General features: G+C 39.0%; 1 protein-coding gene across 1 annotated transcript in view; it reads right to left on the reverse strand.

The window, feature by feature from the left end:
- Positions 1 to 23660, reverse strand: part of PMEPA1 (prostate transmembrane protein, androgen induced 1) — a 59251-nt gene extending 35591 nt beyond the window's left edge. The window contains exon 1 of the mRNA XM_075176505.1: positions 23224 to 23660. Within this exon, the coding sequence (XP_075032606.1) occupies positions 23224 to 23326 (103 nt within the window). The 5' untranslated portion in view covers positions 23327 to 23660. The remainder of the gene's footprint in view (positions 1 to 23223) is intronic.
- Between the last annotated feature and the right edge of the window lie 768 nt (positions 23661 to 24428).

Genomic DNA, 24428 nt, shown 5'->3' on the forward strand with positions numbered 1-24428 from the left:
ATAGATCTTGATATGGCTGCACACCTTCTCTGGTTTCTTAAAAGGTCCAGATGGGTAGAACAATCAAGGAGCCAAGTCATTAGGTATACAACAATATTCAGATTTGACCTGGGTGTATAGCCCTTAAATAACCTTACACTATATATGGCATCTAACACATATCTCATGTCTTATTAATTATAAAAATATATGTCAGAGATCAGAATGTACCCTCCCAAACACTCATTGTAACAATGCACATATTTTACCTTACATAATACTGAAGAAAAAACAAAAAAAAAGGGACAGGGTGATTATTACAAGAAGAAAAAGGATATTATTTAAAGAAAGTAGGATTTTTTAACACATTACAAGAAGCCAGTGTCAGTGATCTGCTGCCAAAAAAAAAAAAAAAAAGACTAGTTGCTATGTATATTGCTGTCTATAGATAGTGGAGGAGACTGCTGAGCGAGGAGCAGGGGACAGAGTAGACAGACAGAGAGGAGGCTTTTCAAAATCACTGACGCATTACCGGAGAAGAACAACAAAATTCGGAGGTGGGTTGAGTGTGTAACTGAAGCAGCTTTCCGCGGGTTATTACAAAGCCTTTGAAACGGTGAGTAATACCAGAGTTATTTTTAATACGTGTTCTTTTGTATCCAAGAACATTGGGCGGAATGCATTAAACACCACTGCTGGGCTGGGGTTTATTTTTCGGAATTGTGCAGTGTGCAATGAATATGTCCTAGTGTCCGAACAAAAGCGTTGTTCAGTCTCCCAGATGGAAATGAACCCCTTTATAGAGATACAAGGACCATTATTTCAGCTTCTCATACACTCCAGCAACACCCAAGATCTCAGTGGGAGCCTCATTTGAAAAGGATTTTGCAGATAGTCTGGCTGCCAAAAAAGCAAGCACTTCAAAGATAATAACATAAAATGCAACATATTCTGTTAGTTCAGTCCAGAGGTAGGCAGCCTGTGGCTCATCAAACTGCTCTGGACTACAAGTGCCAGTATAACCTGTAGGTCTGTTGTAGAACTATAAATATCAGCATGCCCTGTCATCCCATTATGAAAGAAGTTCTAGAATTGGCATCCACATATCCCAGCATTTCCTGCCAGCTTCATGTGGTCCTACAAGGACATGCTGTTGCTTGCAGTTCCATAACGATAAGAAATATTGGACATGTAACTCTACAACAGTTGGAGAGCCACATGTTGCTTAAACATGGTTAGGTAACTCTTGTTGTTTAAAGGAAAAGTGTGTATTTTTAGGCACTCTAGCATATATTATTGTGTGTATACTATGGGGCATATTCAATTGTTAGTTTTCCGCGCCGCAGAAAAACTAGAACAGTTAATACGGTAATATGTAGCTGGATTTCAGCTCCCGGCTCAGGGAGCTGCGAGCTGAAATCCAGCGAGTAAATTACCGTATTAACTGTTTTTCCCGCGCACGATCACCGTAATAACGGTAATCGTACGCGGACCACGAGATTTTCGGTGTTTCCGCCGAGAATTGAATATGCCCCTAAATGTGTGTATTTTTATATCTAATTTTTATTATTAAGCATAAAATGGACCTGCCTACAGAGTGTAAAGACAGTCATGCACTCAAATATATTGGTACTGTCACAGAAAAGCCGGCCTCCTCTGTGTATAGGTCCAGTGTAAAGTAGTATTCCATCTACTTCATTAAAACTTGACACTTTTTATTTACATGCAGATAATATTTTCCATTGGCCACTTTTACAACATTGTTTAGAAGTCCGCCTGAGCCATTTCAATAGCAGCAAGTTATTTTGTGTCTCAGGTGAAACAAGAGTGATGCTACACTAAGTGGTCTACTTAGAGGCCCTATCAGACTGGCCCAGTGAATCGGTAAGTTAACCCCTCCGGGTCAGAGTTGCTGAGGCAACAGAGTAGCGCTAAGCTACCTCGGTAAGATTTTAATGGTAAACTGCAGAGAAAGGGATTTTCTATGGCTGTGTTATGGCCTAAAAGTTTTTGCTTAACACCACCAAACATAATTTGGCCACCTACTTTTACGTGTCTATAGATATCTTTTTCAATTCAAAGGGGTAAATGTATTAAACTGCTGTTTTTATAGGTCTCCAATATTCGGCGAATTTGCAGGGCAAGGTCTTTAAAGGCAAGTTTTGCCAACTTGCAAAAACCGCAGTTTATTATATTTACCCCAGAGAGTTCAATATGGCAGCTCCCACTAAATAAAAGCAAGTTATCAGAAAAATGAATTCCAGTGTATAAACATTAGTTATCTCCATATACTCACTATAACTATCTACTAGCCAGGCTGAAGTACCTATCAAGTATCATTACCAGTGTGACAAGTTAATCACTACATATTTCAGTTACACAGACTCTTGGAGGAGATAAATATTAAGGGTCTAGATCAAGGGAATTATGGGGGTCACATTGGCCATACAAATGCATTTGCCCTGTGTAAAATTAGTTTAAGGTCTGCTCAGACTTCATGTGAGCATTACAGCAATCTTAGCAGAAAAAGTAGAAATGGTATCTTTAAACATATTTAATGCAAAAATATAATCAGTCTGCAAATTAACATTTTACTCTTGATCCTCTTAAAAAAAAAACATAGGCCCAAAGCCCGCACTAGAGTATTCACATGACAACACTTGCTGTGTCCTCACACCTCCTCCACTCAGGCATGTAGCACACAGCAGACATCAAAGGCGCTGATCTATAAACTGTCTTATCTCTCTTCTAATGGTCTAGGGCTAAGGTTCCTTGCAGCTCTTTGTAACGTCACAAAGTTGGAAGAGATTAGCAGCTAGATTCTTTCTGAAGGTTTAGGAACAATATAGATGTTGTAAAAACAAAACCACAGAAGGAACCAGGGAGGTGAAAGAAGACACCGTCCCTTATACTGTGAAAAAATAAACAAGCCCTGGAAACACAACATTGTAGAATCAAGTGAATAAGCATCAAAGCTTAGACAGAAAGCATGATTCAGAGACATGCTAGGACAAGAATTCTTCTCTAGAAGGCAGCAGTGCAAGGAGAAATGAAAGAATGTGATCCCTATTGTACAGTGACTTTTGGTGGCTTACTAGGTGAGCTGGTAAGAAAATATTTTATTACAAAGAAATAGTTGAGGTTGCATCTAGGAATTAGAGCCCGATGGGCATAGCTAGTCAATGAAGGACAAAGCCTGTCAGATGGATTGATTGTGTAATATGTCCATATACACTAACAGATCTGGCCATTCAATTTCCAACTTTTTTAGACCTCCCCAACGTGAATATGTGAAATTGCATCCTCATTCTGCAGTGTGATGAATGATGACGCAAGCTGGTTTCTGTCCATTGCTTTTCTGTGATTATATTTATGTATATGACATCAGAGCTGCAGTTCTCATTTTTTCCTGTTTATATAGTAAATGTTCTACTCCGTGGCAAAACTACCATTGGTTCTGCAGGTGTCGTGCACCGTGGGCCACGGAGACAATGGGGTCTGCTGCATAGCAGATGCAGAAGGTCGAGGTTCCTGGTTTCCTCCTCCCCACCTCCCTGCACCGGGGTCCACAGCTCGCAAGTTCCGCCTCTGGTTCTACTTGTGTATGAAACAATATGCATAAGGTTAGTTTGAAGTAAAGAATAAAACGATCAATTCTAGCTCCTATTTTTTTCGATGAAAAACACGCCCTTTGCTTTAACACAAGTGTCTCCTGTGGTCATGTGAAAGACATTTGTGAGGCAAGTTCACAAATCAGAAAATTGTATACACAATGCGGCATGCACACTACACATACAGGCAGAAATCCTCCAACTAAAAGTGTACCTGTCGGCTACACACAGTGGAAGCAGCTGTTCTGTGGGCTGAACCAATACTCAACCTATCAAATTTCTACTTTCAAATGATGTTGCTAGATTTTTATGAATCGATTGTCTTGAGTATTGGTTCAGTCCACAAAGTAGACCTCCACTGAGTAGAAAACAGGTGTGGTTTAACAGTTTTATTATGTAGTTTCTAGAGAACAGAGTTTGCATTAGAAAGGTCAGAGAGGAATCTGTTACAAGCAACAGCTGCTGAACCTGTATTCACTCTATAGCAGGAAGAGAGAAGACCGGCCATGAGCTCCCCCAGCTGCATGATTCCCACCAGGTCCTCTTCCTCAAAACAATGATAGTTCAGCACTGTGTGCAAGGAAAAGAGAGTAAAGAGGATGCATGACAAACATGGGCAAGAGAAATGAAAAGAAAAAAACATAATGACGAGATGCCATATTAAAACTACATTACCAACATCTTACTAGATCTGCACATGAACTGTAGACATATACAAAAGTAGCTGAGATATGTAAAAACCAATCTGATCAACCTAGAACACCTCTTGAATTTTTAAGACAATGGAATATGTAATGTGACCCTCAAAAGTCAACAGTACATTTTTAGGAGTTTGCTCAACTCCCATGCATTGTCACCGAGACGCTATGATGCAAAATTCACCATTGCAGTAACCATGGTATGTCTATCCCCAGTAGTTTCATGTCTGCTTGTGATTATGTGGGCACCATCTTCACCATCATAATCAACACCACCACTTTCTCCAGTCAGCATAAGGAGGTCACATCTGGTTGGATCACTCATTAAAACTCATAATACTGCTCATTCTTCTCACGGAGCTCATGAGCATATTTTAACCGGACTTCTGTATTCCGGTCATAGCAATGACACAATCATGTTGTATGAAAATCTCAGCACACAAAACACTAAATAAAAGCTTTTCATGAAGAAAAATATCTATATAGTGTCTTTCCACCCCACAGTAAAACCACATTGATAATGCACTTAAAGCAGAAGTTAGGAGTAATTCAGCAGTCTGATGTTTGCAGGACATGTCTGTGACTATATCAGGGCTAGAAATATCCCAGAATGCATGTAGCCACAACATCTAAACCAGGGTTGCCCAGCACGCCTGTAAATGTGGCCCAGAAGGAGTTTTGGTTGTGGCAAGGGGGCAGCGCTCTTAATGGAAAAAAAAATCCTGCAAAAAAAAAAAAAGTAAAGAAACTACTTACCTTGCTGTCACGTCAGCTAGTACTCCGGCTCCCTCCCTTGTCTCCTCCTCCGTGCGGCGCTCGCAGTGAATGTCGGGCGTGATGTCATCACGCCCAACATCCATTGCGCAGCACAGCACAGAGAAGACACCCGCGCGAGAAGAACAATCAGCAGCACAGAATTGGAGAAGAGAAGAGGACAGGAGAACAAGCCGATTAAAAGGTAAGTTAAGGGGGATTTTTTTTTATTATTTTAAGGGACACTGACAAGTGAATAAAAGTCACCTGGTCCTGGAGCATCATGGACCTTATCTCCCTGCTACATACTTCTCCTTGTATTACTAATGGGGCATTATATATTATTCTCTTTGGCCCATTATAAGTTGTTATCCCTTAGCTAACATAGTGGTGTAATTATCAAAACAGGTGACAATTTGGGGTCACAGTGGTGTATATGTCAGGTACCGCAGGCCTGGTCATTGCACCCTGATATACAATGCCTGGCTTAAATGATATTGCATCGAAACAATACAAAAAGTGATTATAGTATAATAACTAGAGAGGATTTTTTGAACAGGGCGATTGAAAGGTAAGTATAGGGGGATTTGAAAAAAAAGTTAGAGATAGATAGATAGATAGAGATATATATATATATATATATATATATATATATATATATATATATATATATATATCTATCTATCTATCTCTATATCTAAACTATGTTTTCTATGGTTTTTTGGATGATCAGCTATCGTTATTGTTAGTGTATCTTATGTGCGGCCCAAACCAACTCGTCGTCTGCCAATGTGGCCCAGGGAAGCTAAAAGGTTGGACACCCCTGATCTAAACATTTACTGCTGGTGCCTACCTTTTTGTGGTAAGTTCTATGGATCTCAATGGGCGCTCCTCTTCTGTTTTCATTATAGATCCATCTGGCTCTGAGATTTGTCAGTCATATTTACATCACTTTGCCCACCCCTGACACAGGATTTCCTAGATGTCTAAAATACAAGAGAAGCCAAAGTACTATTTTTCATGTGTTTGTCTATTTTTTGAGAACGAGCAGTGCTTGAAGACATTAAGCTGGAGTTTGTCTGGCTCAGTGAAGACTGGAAAATAAATTAGCACTTTATGAGGAAGATCGATATTATAGTTCTGCCTCCCAGTAGATGTGGTAAGATATAAAACAAGTAATAAATGCAGAATAAAGAAGTCATGACTTAATTTGAGGTCAGATTATGTAGGCCAGTGTCATGTTATGGCTTACAGGGTATTGGGACACAAAATTAATTGTCCTTGGTATATAGGAAACCATCCTGCTATATTAAGTCAGGCAGGTCTTCCGTTGAATCAGTTGAGATGTGTTGCATCACACAGACCAGAATAAGTAATGTTGCAAGTACTGGAGCCAAATCCTTATTAGAACTGTATTCGCCGACAGGTTTGCAAATCGATATGTATATATTTTTTCTCTGCAAATTATTATTGTGACTGAGAAAATGGCAAAGGGTGCAAGAAGATATATACACAATGCAAAATACAGTTTTGTCCTGTGTGTATTGCATGACTCCAGATACATTGTAAAACACTCTCCAGAGTGATGCTTGCAGACAATGTGAAAGCACTTCTAGATCTCATGATCTCCACACTGCATGAGTCAGATATAAACAGGGAGGGGGCAGTGCATACTGGATGAAAACATAATTTTAATGAAATGATGACCACTGCAGGAAAGCGACAGTCACACCAGTTACTGTCATCATGAGGAGAGTCACATGACGGTGGAATATTCTTAAGGTTCTTTTAACAGTTAGACTGTTATCTGTACACAAATGGAGGCACACAAAGTGTTTTCTACCTCAATAATGTCACTAGTTCCTAGTGAATTGATAGCCTGCAATCATATAGATTGTGGTTTAAGAAACAAAATGGCTGCCTCCATTATAGACAGATGACTAGTACAGCTTAAACACTAAGGGGTATATTTATTAAACTGCAGGTTTGAGAAAAAAATGGAGATGTTGCCAACAACAACCAGATTCTAGTTAGCATGTATTTAGTACATTGTACAAAATGCTAACTAGAATCCGATTGGTTGCTATAGGCAACATCTCCACTTTTTAAAACCCAGTTTAGTAAATATACCCCTATGACTGCTGTTTATATGCATTACATCTCTTGCCTGATATCAGATGCACTAACACACACTGTCTATCACCCAAATGGATTTATACTGTCTATAGCAGGTCTACATGTACTATGTGTCTAATATGTTACCAGCATTAATCAAAATAAAAAATAAAAGTTGGCTGAGATATCTGTAGAATTTGGCTACCCCCAGGAGACATGGAAGTGAATCCTGACTGTAGGCTGGGGTGTGCAGCAGAGCCGAGGTGTGCCGGGGTTGTCAAAAATTTTGGCTCTTGACCCAGCTATAATTTAGGATCCTGGAGAGATGATGCATTAAACAGATGGCTCTGTGTTCCACTAAAACATTCACATATTACAAAGCACTGGAATATTTTCCAAGCCACAGAAATTGAAGGCCTGAGAAACCAGGAATTATTTGTAAAGCTTTAACCTAGACAGCACTGAAAGGAATGAAAGTCATTTTAGAAATCTGAAAAAAACCCCACACATTTATTCAAGGTTTATAGAAAAATATAGGAGGAAAACTGACCACAGAGCAAAGATCCCGTTCTGGAGACAACTTTTCAGTAATGTAGTCAATCAGGGTCTTTTAGGACAGCTGCATACATGAAGATTACTATTGGAGCTGTGAGAACTGGAGCATACTGCATGAATACTGACTTAAGGGTAGCACAAAAGTCTAAAACCAGTTTGGTCTCTGTACACGAGATCCTAAAAGAATAAATACAAGTGGTAGAGAAAAGGTTTACTTAAATGTGGTCCGTAATTCTCACAATTAGGCAAAGCTTTGTCATATTGCAAAAAGTCCCATTTCTAATGATATCACAGAGACTGTGTTAATAGTTATTTTTAATGGGGTTCTATTTGCATATCCAAGGGATACAATATGTTACTGGGCTGTGGTGTTGTACATATATTCAAAAGGATTAAATATTACCAGCTACACAAAAGTATACTATAAAATAAAGTCAGCCCCATTGTCCTCTTTACTTCCTAATGAGAATATGCAGAAAGTAACATTTAATTAACAACATAGCACCTCAAGCACAAGACGACTACAGCGCCATTCTACTTTAAAAACAAAACGAAAAACAGCCAGTCTACATGCAGTGCAGGAGGCAGCGAATTTTCATGAGAAGATGCAACCCATCAATTCACTAGGAACTAGTCTAAGGTATCACACAGATTCTGAACATCACTGAGGTACGAGGCTTCATGATTCAGACACATCACACGGTCCTAAATCATATTGGTTTGTTATAAACCTTAATGACTTGCTACCCCACTGCTACGCATGTCCTAATGACTGTCATTTACTGAAGCCCAAATGTATTTATACTGTCTTTTGCAGTTCTATACTGACATCCACTGTATATTTGTCTTTGGGTAAATGTATTGCTACATGACTTGTGTAACACAGGTCCACCTTGGAAATTAGTTTGCTCATAGGGTTCACCTAGAGGAAGAATTTGATTACAGAATCCTCCAAAAAAAAATTCTGCAAAAAGAAATGTTTTGTATCATGGCCTGCACCTGGTTATTATTATTTTTTTAAAGACTGCACCTATTTACCACCTTTATAATAACAGATCTCCCAACTTTTGAGCACCGGGAATTGGGACCAGGTATGTGATCTAAATTGAGACAGTTGGGAGGGATGATTATAATCAACCTCTAAGTGTATTTATGACCATCTCCCATTATATAAAATGTTTTGTTTTTTTTGTACTAAAACTTTCAAAGAGGTAAATCAACTCTCAAAATACAAATTTGTCTTGTATGTTCCTCTTGGCAAACTTGAGACATGGACACATTAACAAAAGTTTAAAAAAAAAACCCCAAAACTTTATAGTTCCCCAGGGCTGGTCACACATGGACATGCATCTCTTTTTCCATTTAGAACACGTGGTCATATCACGTCTACCATGACTAGGACATGTCACCGTGGTCAGACGACAACTGCACAAGAAGCCAACATGCCCAAAGATGACCATGCTGTTTTCAGGTCATACACACACTGATCACTGGACACTTGAGTGCCACTGTGACTCTGAGTCACTGACATTCATTCCATTCTGTACATCCCTGTAGCCTTTAGTCCACACTTTGTTACTGTAGTGATCGTAGCGCTTGAGTTCTGTTGTATTTCATATACAATTATTTGCATGCATACATGCATTGATGTCTGCTGCAATATCACAGCATGTGACATTGGGGTGGTTATCTTACCATGACTATTATAAACTCAATTAATAACTTTGTGCCGGTCTATACTGAAAAAAGCCGGATTTTGCTACATAAAGTTTTGTAAAATAATATTACTATGTTTTAATACACACACATACATACATTTAGGGCCTGTGCACACATCAGGAGTCACTGAATCATGTGTTTATCTTTACAACAAATTCACTTTAGTAAGTGAGAAGTTGAGCTTTTTATTTATACTTTTTCCATATCTAGATATGTCTCCTTGAAAAACAATGTACACATTGTGATATCCCAGTACAAAAACTTCAAACATTTCTATCACAAAGGCAAATTTATTTCAAGTTCTTATTGCACTGTGAGCACATGCAGCTGCCTCTCCAGGAGAGCATTTTCAAACAAAAATGACACTACATCAAGACATCACAATCCTCACTACCCATAGGAGATTTGCAAAAATAAAGTGACAGGAGTCCAGCCATACTGAGTAAAGTTGGGCGATTTATATATAAAGAAACCAGGGAATGAAGGCAAAATAATGGTACATTGTATTTGTACTGTAGTTTGCAGACTGGAAGAACAAGTAGGTATAATTGGAAGTAATGATACAGTTTTGAAATAACCTGAAAAGTCTAATGAGAAAGCTTGAATTTGAAACTACAGAGCAGACTTTTGGGCTGGCAAACAACTCCACTGACTATACAACTAGATGTCTGATCCTCTGATACCCAGCCACTTTACTAAACAAGCAAAGGTGAGGGGTCTGTTTATCAGTAATATGGCTTCATATTATTGCCATGCCCAAAAATAGATCAGAGGGAGGTGGCTACAGATAGCTTTAGCCCTGGCTGCCTGTGCACCACTTTTGGCTTGTATCACTGCTCTGGAATTACAGTAATAACGCTGCGGCTGCTGTAGACACCGATAAATGAATCATGCTTTCCGCAAGGATAAACCTTTGGGCTTTTACAGACATCAATTAGAGAGCAAAGCTGAAGGAACAAAGAGAGCCAGACGTGTTTGTACAAAGTCATGTAAAAGTGAATTCATAGGGATGCAAAATTAATACAGAATACAGCCGCTACAATATCAAGTCTTACAACCCCAAGACAAGGGAGGGTGGATGAATTCAAAGCGAACGAAACCCACTATCAGTATCCTTTCACAGACCTAAACAGATCTCTGCTGTGCATAAGGGGGGGAAAAAAAATAAAAGAGCTTAAGCATTTTTCATATAAGACAAGTTATAATTGAAGTTTATGGTTTTCAGTTGCTCTAGTATACCTACTAGGTATATAATGAGGGAAGCCAGAAGGAACCTACAAGCATTTATATGCTCACAGATAGTTTATAAGAAAAACAATATTGGCCCACAAAATCAAATAATGAAAGATTACACTGTACCCTAAATAACTGTGGGTATACACAGATCACTATTTAATTCCAGACGGAAATTCTAAGTCATATTGTCAAATACTCTGGGGGAAAGTAAAACAAAAAATTGAAAAGAGGCCATTACACTCACCCAATTCATATTTCCCACCTTATTTTATAGTGGCATCACACAACCTACCCTAGCTATTTCATAGATACATGGGTTCTATTCCGATCAGGAAACTATCTGTAGACTCTATCTTGTCTTTGTGTTTATGTGGAGGTTTGCTCACTGTCCAAAAACACAACAACAGACTTATGTTAATGTGCGTTTGTGTGGTAATGAAAGCTCCACATGTATTGACTGATGTGAGTGAATAAAAAAAAAATCAAGCAAACAAAAATACACAACTCTGCCGAATATGTTTGCGCTGCATAAAATTTATAGTAATATCATTAAGATCGGTCAGTACTTTGTTTTCAGAATTGGAATTGCAGCAATGACCCAACCATTTCCTTTTATGTTACACCTGTTAATTCTCCATACATGTTTAGCACATAAGACATAGTGAAGCAAGACCTTAATTACAGTCCACACCGATAATATTTACGAGATAATTTTACAGCACACACATTTTACAGAATTTGATTTATAGAAGGGTACACACAGAGCAGGAACAATCCACATCTGCAAAATAGCGTCATGGTTGTAAAAAAAAAAAAAAAAAAAAAAAAAAAGGTACATACTGCCCGTGTAAATCTTACCACACAAAATGCAGAGAACAGGAAGACAGTCAACCAGTGATGAAGGCCAACTGCAGAACAGTATGAAAGAGGAAACATTGATCAATTCAGAGGAAACAGAGTTAAGTAAACAAGCCAAAACTTTTCCGGGTTGTGATTAATGAAGAGGAGCGGAGAATTCCAGCAGAAGAGACAGGAAGAGAAAAGAAAAGGGCTCATTTAATTCAAAAATGCAAGTCAAGCACATTCTGTGTGCCCACCAACAGTCCCATATGTGTGGGACAGTTCCGAATTTATGCACCCTAAAGAGGCATGACCTCATGCAAAATAAAAATGATGCTCTGATCAAGAATGTTGGCAAACAACCCATAGCCAGCAGACATCAGCTTTTATTACTCTGATTGAACTAGAATGATAAATGGCGATATCTGAATTGTCACTCATTGCCCCGTGTTATTAAATAAGGCCCCATAGAGAAAAGCAAAATAATGGCCGAACATATTTGTTCCTCTTTTTTGGCAACCACTAATTTTTAATAGAACTGAATGAAATTATATGTTAGCGATCGATTCTAACTAAATTCCCCATGTCCAGCTGCTGAACATCCAGGAATGTCTGGCTGCACTTCTTTCCAGGTACTACAGTACCTGAACACCACCAATTTTCCTCAGCCCCACTATGGGGCGAGACGAAAAATCAGTGAAGTTACATCGCCGCGGAGTGTCGTGAATCCGTGGCCCTGGAAGCACTGTTGGTAATACAGACAGAATAGAGTCTGTCTATTACCCACTATCTTTTTAATACTGTGTTTGTTCCCAATTGTAAAGCATTACGGAATTTGCCAGCGCTATAAATTATATATATATATATATATATATTAAATATAATTCCCCTATGTGCATGTCTTACTAATCAGTAAACACAATAATTTATACACACACACACAAAGACTGACATGGTATTTACGCAGTATATAATGGAAAATTATATTTTGATTTAGGATATATATTGTTTCGGTTTTTAAACTCACTAGGTCTCAAAGCCAATAGTATGTCTGTTATATTACTTGCTCATTTACTGCCACCCTAAAGATGGCATCTGTATGCAGAAGTCCAGTTGCCTCATACTTTCCAAATCATACTAAAATTACTTTTCAAAAGCAAAAATAAAACAGGCACTTGTGGCGACTTTGTAATCCTTCTATTAAATAGAGTGATATCAGGTATTGTGGTCGATAGGGATTCAACTGCTCTTTATCAGTTAATGGAAATTTAAAAATACAATAAACAGTAGCAGAATATGTGAGGAGAAAATTCTGTAAAGGTCAGTCGCTTTGGGGCACTAGTTGGTAAATGTACGCTGGCTTTGGCATGGCTCAAAGGTGGGTCATCCCAAGAGCATTTTACTTTGTTAGGAATCTAAGTGCTGTGGGTAATGCAGAGTCTCTGTTCCTTGGAAAGGAAATAGTTTGGAAGAGTTGATCAGTCATACAACTTAGGCTGGAGAGATTTCAAGTGCCAAACAAACCCGAAAAAAAGAGCTCACACAGGCCTTATACAATAAGTAACAGTTACAACACAGAGAGCTATGTGAAAAGTGGGTCTGAGCACAGCTTGTAAACCCATAAAAGTCTTCTTTCAGACTCTGCTTTGTTGGCAAGCCATAAAAAAAAAATACAAAATAAAAATGGAAGAGCAGATAGTTTAAACTTAAGAAGCAATGTATACCCCTAGAAAACATAAAAGCAAACACTAGCCACACACACACAGACATAGGCAAATTCTTCCTGAAATTATCCTATTTAAATCAACTAGACAGTTTTCAGACAACTTCATTACAAAGCTTAGTGTTAGTAGATACCTGGGACAAGCATCCAGCAGATATACCAGATGACAAAAATGGTGACTGAATTCAAAGTATAATGACTTGGGGTCAAACTGGGTTTGAGGTTGCCCAGCTATTATCCCAGTGTGTTCCCATTTAAAAATGTGGACAAGTCTGACTTTGTGATGGTTATACGACAAGTGACCTTTAAACTTCACTAATAACCTTCACAAAGACCTTTCCCACAGATGTGATCTCTTTCCTAACACAATCAGGACATGTGTGACTGACATGAAGGTTAACAGCTGGAACTGTTGTAGATAGTTTACTGGCCTAGCAGGCTTCCATAAAGGACAGATGTAAGGCTCCCTTATAAACGAGACCTGGGGTCGCCTTAAACCAGATTTTTTTTTTATTGTTGTTTTAATAGGAGAATTGAAATTAAGGATTTCATCCCTATTTTTAACTGGACTTCACAAACACCATCACTGTATTATAAGAATTCACAGCCATGCAAACATTTACTGAAACTCTTACGCTTGTGTTCCCTTAATGTATTTATTCAGATTACTCTGAAAGATTATAACTGGCTAGTGACACTACAAGAGCCATATGTCCCTTTGATGATACAAGAAAAATTCTTTAATCCGAGACTCTTCTTTAAATCCATGTTTTCGTTCCTGCAATTCCAATACAAATTCCCTGGTGGGGGGCTGTTGGGTAATTTTTCCCTTGGGAACAGTGTCCACTTTCTCTGAGGGTCAAGCCAAGTTTAAGAAGCCCCCCCTTCTTCAGACTCCAGTGAACCTTGACAGGATGAACTCCTCCATAGTGGGTTCCATTGAGCAAGAGAATGGAAAGTAGCAAATACTTTGTTTGGGTCTCAGTGAATGATTAGTTACATAAAGACTAGAGCTTGCCCCTGACCTTCACGTGTGAACGGATTTAAACCTTTTGATCACCAGATTGGTGTCTTGGTACATTGTGCTGCCCCTTATACAGGTCACTCTGGCAATGAAGGGGTTTATTTTCAATGGAGGGGGGGGGGGGGGGGGGGGAGGGGAGGTCGCTAATGTTAAAATATTAGTCACAAAATTATTCCATTTTGTAAATAAATTTAATACATTTTAAACGCAGAAAGAATGAGTTTTTTTGCTTATTAATAACACTTCCTACAATCCTTAGTCAGTACATAATGGGGTCATAGACTACCAAGAGTTGGACTATGAAATTCAAGTTTAACCTATTCATTTATAATCCAAAAGATACCATATTTTGTACAAGCTATAAAAAAAAAATAATCAATTAACAAGTTTGATCTAAAAGCCACAAAATAAAACCACAAGCTATTTTTTTCCCACCAACAAAAGTCATTTATTGTGCTACATTTCTGACATACACAGAAAAGTGGTAATTGTCCGGCACATCTCAGTGTTTACAAGTTCCCCGGCTATTTATGCTAATGCAGTACATTCTCCTGGGTATATTTTTCTTCACTTCTGAGTCGGCAGCAGTTAAATCAACTTCTCGTGAAGCAAGTAATCGATGGGAAAAGCTATACAAATTATATCCTCAAAGATCAAGCGCGGAGGGGCCACCAGGTCGCAGCGGGCATGGAATGTTTACAATGTGCGGGCACAAAAGTAAAATACCCGTAAATAACATTATCTCACCCACACTGTATGCAGTACAGAATAATACAGACGTGTACAGTTATACAGACAGTATTTAGTTCCCACTGAAATCTAACTTTATAAAAAAGCATCTCAGTTTGCACAAAATTACTGGCTTTTACCAGTCAGTGACCAACAACTGCAAAAACATCTTTAGGTTAAATGTTTTTTTTTTGGTACCTTTATGCCAAAAGTTTTTCTGGCATAAAATAAGATAGGTTTTACAAACCCTGGGTGACAATCGCATAAGTATCACAACTTTTGCGCCTTTTCTATAGCTATATATAACCATCAGCAAAAACATTAAAACCACTGACAAGAGAAGTGAATTACATTGATTATCTTGTTACATTGGCACCTGTCAAGGGGTGGATATTAGGCAGCAATTGAATAGTCAGTTTTTGAAGTTGATGTGTTGGAAACAAAAAAAAAAAAAAAAAAAAAAGGTCAAGAGTAGAGATCTAAGTCAAAGCACCTCCAAAATGGTAGGTCTTGTGGGGTGTTCCCAGTGTGCAGTGGTTAGTACCTACCAAAAGTTGTTCACGGAAGGAGAAATGGGCCATGGCCGCCCAAGGCACATTGGTGTGCATGAAGGTTAGTACCATCTGGTCCAATCCCACAGAAGAACTACCGTAGCACAAATTGCTGAAAAAGTTAATGCTGGCTATGATGGAAAGGTACAGAAATGGAAATTGCTCAATTAATTTATAGGTTCAAAGCAGGTGCTTGAAAGGGTTGGGTTATCCAGAATGGCACAAATACAGTGAAAAATCCCCTAGCACACTGCTGTAAACCAGTAAAAGGGCTGCTATTCTACTTGTTCAAAAAATGCAGAACACCCAGTTACACACATTTATGTAGGGACTCATTGTTTAGCAACAGGGCCACCCTACTAGCAGAAGCACCCTGACGGGGTGGGTGGTTTATCATACATTTGCAAATGTGTGTAACAGAGTTCTGCATTTTGCGTACGAGTAGAATTGCAGGTCTTTTACTGGTTCACAGTGTGCTGTTTTTTTTCTTCTATGACAAATAGGTGTCAGAACACGCAGTGCATTGCAGCTTGCTGCGTAACCGCAGATCAGTCAAAGTGCCCATGCTGACCAATCTCTACCGCTGAATGTGCCAACAATGGACATGAGAGTGCCAGAATTGGACAATGGAGCAATGGAAGAAGGTGGCCTGTTCTGGTGATTAAAGCTTTCTTTTACATCATGTGGACAGCTGGGTGCGTCGTTTACCTGGGGAAGAAATGACACCAGGATGCACTATGGATAGAAGGCAAGCCGGCGGATGCAGTGTGATGCTCTGGGCATTGTTCTGCTGGAAACTTTGGGTCCTTGCATTCATGTGGATGTTACTTTCACACATGTCACCTACCTAAACATTGTTGCAGACCAAGTGCACCCTTGCATGGCAATAGTATTCCCTAATAGCAGTGGCCTCTTTCAGCAGCATAATGCACCCTGAATACTGCAAAAATTGTTCAGGGATGGTTTGAGGAACATTACAAAGAGTTAAAAGTGTTCATTTGGCCTCCAAAGTCTCCAGAACTCAGTCCGATTGAGCATCTGTGAGATGTGCTGGAAAAGCAAGCCTGAGCCATGGAGGTCCCACCTCGCAACTTACAGGACTTAAAGGATCTACTGCAAACATCTTTGGTGCCAGAAACCACAGGACACCGTCAGAGGTCTTGTGGAGTCCATGCCTCTACGGGTCAGAGCCGTTTTGGTGACATTAGGGGGACCTACACAATATTAGGCAGGTGATTTTAATGCTGTGGCTGATCGGAGTATCTCTCAATAGATGCAGATTGCCCTTGATATTACCTTTGATATAGGGCCAACATACTGTGCAGCAATGTACAGAGAATGTTTATTCATTTAGGTCAATGAAGTATACATTCTCATTTCTTTACTATAGGTACACATTCTGGGCCACTTAAGTCAGAAGTCAATTAACCTGCCCACAAACAAATGAATTATGAACATGGTCATAATCCAATCTGTAGTTTTTTAAATAGATGATATAAACTAACAGTGCACTGAATAAAAATAGACAGTTAATACATATGGACACTGGCAAGTACAAAATGTAAACCTTGGGTATACCTGGAAACTAGGGTCAGTTGACATCTATGTATTTTCTCCAGGTACGATATTGAGCCGACTGGTTTATCTTGCAGAAAAATGTCCCTATATTTTATGAAACTGCCACCCCCCTCCTCCCACAGATGTTAAGGATAACTAAGAAGGCTAAACTAGAAAATAGTAATGGAGGTGGGTTTTAAAAATAGACAAACATGGACAGGATGTGGTCATCAAAGTGTTGTGGAAACACAAGTCCCGGTATACCTTACCACTCTGCAGCAGATCAAAATTTGAAACTCTAGTTCAAAAAAGCAGGCAGATCCCCATCACAGGCTGCCTGATAAACTAGAGCCCTGTGATTATGCCCTTTAAAAAAGTGAGGTTTAAGCTGACCATTCAAACTATACTTCATTGTGTATGCAGAGGTGCTCTGACTAAACCAGCGTAATAATGCAACAATATTCTATCACTATAAATAACAGCAGAATCGGTCACACCAAGTTTACATAAACTTCAGCATAACATGACCTTGCAGCAGCTGGTTGCTTACCAGTTTTAAGCGCCATTTCTTTATCTTGCGGAATCACAGAACTGGTACAGTATAGCACAATGCAAGAATTAATGAAGACGGTTAATTGTGCAATAACCAAAAATGGGTGATACCTGAGGTTTGGGGTTTTTAAAACCTGCCTAAAATACAGGACACGCTTTTAAAGTTCCTGAACTTCCTTGACTCTTCATTTATACACTGAGATATGCCACATATTGGACAGCACCCTGTAATAAAGATTACAAAAATAAGTTATTGTTTTTCTTTGGTGAAGACACCATTGATCTAAGCACACAACAGCATCTAATCAAACAAAACAGTCTTTCAAATCAGCCAGGTCTCTCATTCAAAGAGTCAGCAACAGACTCTTCGTTATAGACAACACTATCAGCTGATTACGGATGATACAGTCACCAATTATTTTACAGCACAGTAAAAAGTGGCAGGTTAACTCTGAAGGGGAAAAGGCTACAGGGATCGTAACTGCACCTCTATTATTTCAAGAAACTTATTATAAAAAATAAACATAAAAAAGTGCAACGTTTTACGCACACAAAATGCACACTGTATCTATGCTCTTAAATATAAATTGTACAAGATCGTGATGCAAGCGTCCCATTAAATTCAACATTTTCATGCTGCTACAAGCGGGGTCATAAAAGGTGAGTGCATAGCAAGTCTGTTTCCTCTCAGGCTGTCCACCGCTCAGCAAGCAGCAGGATTTGGTAACTACAGGTGACATAACGCCACAAGCTGCCATGTATATGTGAGCATATGTGCACATTTCTAATCAGATCTGTGCTTCTTTGTTTTGTATCCTCTTACTCGTGATGTTCCAAATTCTGTTCCTTCCCTGTTAAAATTAGATTGCAGAACAGACACCAAAGCGCAGCATTCAAAGGACAATGCAATGAGAATATCGGAGGCTTGCCAGGACTCGCTGTGTTCGCAAGAATCGCAACTTCTGCTGGGTTGGGTTTTCTGCGGAAAATTCAGTGTACAAATCACAAGTAAATCTAGGTTGTCAGCAAATGAATAACTTGAATTCCTTATTCTGAAAAATTGTTTAAATGACAGCAAAACTGTGCTATAAGCAAATGCATATTAAAGGATAAGAATTTACAAGAGCAAGATAAATTTAAGTGTGAGTACTTCTGGATTGATCAGAGGAAGACTAAAACACCTTGCAGGTTGGAGTGCCTTTTACTGCACTAAGAGACAATCTGGTACATGACACTCCTTCCTGCAGAGATGTCTTAAACAGATTAACTGACAGGGTGTCTCGGAGACTGGCGCAATGGGCATATGCCCACTGTGTACAGGCTAGTGCTTTGCACCAGTCATTGTTCTGTTATATAGACTCTGGAGAAGGATAAGTGACATTTTCTGTGATCCAAAATGTACTGTAGCAGTTGCAGACTATTTATTTTGCTAGCCATCTCCAACAGCTGTACCCACAGATCATCCAACCTATTTAACAAGGAGGCAACCCAATGTCTGCTTATTTGCCCCTAAGGTAGAAAAAAAAATCCCAGACAGACGTCTGCAAAACTGCTGCTGTCTTGTTAGATTGGGATGTGGGGATCACAAGCAATGATTTAACACTGAAACCTATATGCAATGTGACAACAAAAGCCAGTTCCTACAACACTTTGTTACAAAACTGACTCTTACCAAGGACAGATGTAACATTTTCCATATACATAATGATCAGGGGACAGCACTAATCAATCCCCATGTGTTCTAGCATTGGTCCAATTTAAAGAATACATAAAAGGTAGAACATTAGGCAACTGATAAGCCAGTCACCTGCCTTGGCTAACCTGTCTGCCCTTTCCAACAAGATAAATATCAGTCTGTTATAATCCTCTGTTCATAAACCACCAACACATTCCAATGCACCATACAATAGGACATTATTTAATCTTATCATAGCACATCTCATACTTAATCAGCCCCACCACTTCAGCCGGTAGTCGTTTCCCCTCATCGACTGCTTCATACAGAACAGAGCTACTTATTTTTAGCATAAACTAAAAATATGGAGAAAATAGTTTCTGTAAGGAAATGGCCACACACAGAACCAAATGATATATTTGTAGATGGCTGCAAAATGAATTCACAGAAATATGAGATTTCACTTAATTCGCACTTGGTTGTGAAACAGGGAAATCAGACTTCAGGCTGATATACAGCTTGGCGTAGTAGCAATTTCCCTAAAGATGTTTTTTTGGAGAGATGCAGACTTCATCCCACAAATGCCTGGGGGGGTCCGTGACACTGGATTTAACGTCTTAGGAAGCGTGCTCTATTTTAATATGCTTTTGGGACATGACAAAAATGTCTGTACCTTAAGTTAAGATTTTAAATCAATTCAGATAGAATATTGACAGGAATAAATCACAAGTCTGACTACACCGATATGTCCACACTATAATCATGCATGTATGTAAACAAGCTTAAAATTCCACAATTCTTTTACAGAAACAAGCTCAGACTAATTGCTTGGCTGATGACTTGTGACAATTTTCTTGCTGGTAAACCTGTCACCTAATAACCTTGACGGAGGTTGTCTGAAAGAGGATATAGTTTGCAGTTTTCAAAACCACCATCCCTACAGTATTTGCCACTACATCCTATAAGAATTAAACAAAAAATAATAAATAAAATACAAATGTAGGCAGCAAGTGTTGGAGACGTGTTAACCCTTTAGACAGGGCATGTCTGACTTCACCAATGTAGGAGAAGTTTTCAAAATAAATAGCCAGAGATGTAAGAAAAGCAGCAGACCTAGATTTGCATGTTCTGTTTCCCTATGTTTTTTCACTGAAATCAAATGGTAAACAGATATCTCATGTGGGAAACAATTAAGACTCCAGTCTGAGACATAAAAATTGTCAGTAATCAGCACACAAAATTGAACAGATTTCTACAATGCTCGTGAAATAAATGATTGTCTGATGTTGGTAAACCACTTTTGAAATTAAACAGACACTTGAATTGCAGCAAACAATGGCTTCTGCATAAAACATATAAAACAAAGGATGTACTAAGTCATGGTTACCATTTTAACATTACGTTAAACTATGCAAAATGCAGGATTCATGGTAAAAGTCTAAGAGTTGAAGTCTCATCAGAAACAGATTTTCCCAAAATCAATATTGAGTTAAAGAAACATTTTTTTTTTTTTTAAAGGAGTTTAATTTTGCGGTCTAGAGATTTTAAGATTTTATTGAGGGGCATTGACGGTGTCCTTCACTTACAGAGAGTCTGCCGCAAGTAATTACCAGCCTCTTATAGGAGTTTACCAACTATCATATTCTTCTGCACACTCTGCCATACAGTCATCACCGAGTCAGATCACTAATGGGCATACCTAGAAATGGTATATACATCGGAGGGGTCCCCAATGAAACAAACCCCTCTGGAATGTAAATAATATACAATATCATAATACACCTGACAATTTTCAGACCCTAAAGAAGAGAAAAAAAATCTCATGGAATTAGGAGTCTCCTGCAAAAATGATTTAAATGACTGCCTGGCAAAGGAAATAGTGAACTACATTCAATAAGGCACCAGAGGTCAATTCATGAAACCTGATGATCCGCATTTTATAAACCCTGGGTCCTTGACATACTGGCACAGGGTCATCCATTTTCTACTAAAACTTGAGATTTCTTGCAAGCTGAAACAATGAGAGATTATTCTATAAAAGAAACACTCAGCACACTCACAGCCAAGTTCTGTGATACTAGAGCTCATGATACGCAAGCTTATTGCCCTTATAAAGCTGATGTTAAGTGTTTGAAAATTAACACACAAAACACCCTTGATTAAGATGCTGACATCTCTAATTGTACCACTTTGGATATCTTCCCTGTATAGGATTAGACAAAATATGGACTGCCTGCATTTATTATGCCATTTTTGTCATCTCAACTTTGTTTTTAAGGAAACTAACCTATGTTTTTTTTTTCTTTATCCAATTCTTCTCAATCAGATTATATCATTATTAAATCACCAGCAATAGTATTTTTTCAGGAGCTCATTTACAATTTTACATCTGCAAATTGCCCATAAACAGCTTTACTTCCTGTAAATTAGTATTTAAATAAATTATTTTAACATGTAAATTCTGCAACTGATAATGTAAAGAGCAATAAAAGACAACTGTAGTGTAATAAACAGCACAATTTGTGGCTGCAATAATGGTGATCAATAAATAGCCCCTGGGTTTACCAGTCTGTATATTGTGTTTTGTGGTCTGGGCTCTTTAAATACACTGTACTACTGGTAGACTGGGGACCACAGAGCATTGATTGCTGTTTAAATGTAGACACAGTGAGCTATATAACTGTCTGGTCACCTCACGGGCTGCCACTCCGCCTCCTACTTCCTAAATTTTTGGTGCAGTCACCGTACCACCTCAGTGCAGTGACATTAAACTCAGGCTGCAGCTTTAGAAATGTCTCAACTTCTCACTATTAAAACTTACGCAAGACACAGTAAATTCTGTGCTTCCTGGGAGACCTAATAAAAGCATTGAGCAACCTTTTTTATTTGAAGTTTTCATGTTTAAAAAGGTGTGTGCAGCCAGCCCTGGGGTGCAATACTTATATAACATTCTAGGGTCTGTGGAAAAGATGAATAATCCTTGTTTATGCAATAGTTTCAGAGCAAAAACTTTTGTAGACATTGTCTCAGTGTTGCAGACTAGCTGAGGTCATTTTCACTTTCAAGTTATGGTCTAAGAGACGGGGATGGAAAAACAAAATGGGCTACATTTTAAACACACTTTAAGATGCTTGTTAGTTGTCTGCTCACAAGAAAATCCTAAAAACCTGTGCTGTATGTCTTCAAAGTCTAACTATACGCATAAGACAAAGAATAGTCAAGTATGTTATTCCAAAAAATACTTGTCAGTTCCTCTACCTAAGACAGGATAGGGAACCAAAGCCAAAAAAGTAAAACGTTTGCCCCAGGGGCAGAATCAAAAACCAAACATGCAGTTAATGCTAGGCAGTGCTGAGATTCACAAGCTTAGCTCATAAAAACAAACTTTGCCAGTATATAGCACTGAGCACACTGGGGTATTTGAGATGTGAGAGCTTAATAGGAGGGATGCTATAGTAGCACGATCCACTAAAGAAGGATCAGAATTAGGTGACAGGAAAGGGGTTCCAATCTTCCCAATACCAAAACCCTGTCACCAACCTTAGACGTTAATAGCTTAATAAAAAGCAACATACCTACTAACGTGTATCACGTACAGTTGTTAATAATAATAAAACAACCTCTGAAAAAGCAATACATAAGTAGATATAGTAGCAGAAAAGAAAATATTAAACAGACTCAAACAGTAAATACAAACATTGTAACAAAGTAGAAGTTCAGAGAGGAGAGGATGTGACTGAGATCACTCTGCAGTAAGAGGAGGGAGCCTCCCCCCTATACTATACAATGTACAGAAAACTCTGGGAAAGTTTCAGGAGACCCTGCAGAAGTGATGAGAGAAGCAAAGTCACTTCTCTCCTAGATACATACATATATCCCAGACACACAGGAGAGATGGATACTCACTGATCTCCATGCTTTGCAATAAGGACCTCTTGCAGTTACAGGAACAGGAGACATTGGACTGGATAGCAGCGCTGGTACTGTTCAGACCCATCAAGTTATACATTGAACAGGAGACTCCTCTAGAAAGAGCTGCAGTCAGTCACTCACTCACACAGGGCTCTGGATACGGCTGCTGGAACATGGCAAAGAAAACTACAAAGGGAGGTAGTTACTTTGTTTCAGTCCCAATTTGGGGCTAGCTGTTGGGGCAGCCACCTCAGGCTCTTGCTTGTAGAGCAGTGTCTGACTCCAGGCTCTGAACAGGTCCCTGTGCCCCAGTCCCAGGCTGGGCTTGTGAGGAACAGTCTGTAAGTCCCAGTCCTTCCTTCCCCCTCCTCAAGTCCAAGGAGATTGCCTTACAGCTGGATCCAACCCCAGGCAGCCAGACGGGCCGTGACGTCGGCGCCAGACTGGGACTGCCCTTCCACTGCACGGGGGCGGGGCCGAGGGCACCGTGATAGACAGAAGCACGGGCCAATCGCGAGCAGTCCTGGGAGGACGCGCCTGTTAAAGATACAGGCTGTCTGTGCACCCCAGACTGCCCGACAGAGGGAGGTTTGCTAACAGTGACTTGCATTTAAAGTATAATGAAAAGTATGTTTGTCAAATTAAAAGGATCACACACATGCTGCAATAATTTTTTTTCAAAGCTAAAGCTCGATTTCATGGATAAATAGATAAACTCTTTGGGTAAGTGAGAGTTGGCATCTAAATTAACTCTAGCTAACTGCGTTTATCAGAAATCCACACTATGTTTTTATTATACATGCATTGTTTAAATGGGTGTTAGAAACGCAGATGGTACATGCTAACATTTTACTTGCCATCCTAGCTTTAACAGTGTGTTCATCTTTTGTGTCTGCTTTTCCCACTTGTTTTCTAAGTGAAATAATCTAATCTGCATTAGTTATTTGAGGCACTGTGAAAAGAAGTCAGGTTGGCAGTTAGGTATCATTATCCATATAATCTTACTTTATTCACACACTTGGGTAATGTCAGATACATTGAGTGAGATGCAGCAGGTATGGGACTTAGGTGATGATAGAATTTTAACCCTAAGTATTTAATGTTCATATTAAATTAATATACACTGTATTTGACCCCCACATTTAAATGTAACATGACTGACTACAGTGGTGTAATGACATGGGCAGTAGACACAGCGA

This window comes from Mixophyes fleayi, chromosome 6, assembly GCF_038048845.1.
Source record: "Mixophyes fleayi isolate aMixFle1 chromosome 6, aMixFle1.hap1, whole genome shotgun sequence".
Taxonomy (NCBI): domain Eukaryota; kingdom Metazoa; phylum Chordata; class Amphibia; order Anura; family Limnodynastidae; genus Mixophyes; species Mixophyes fleayi.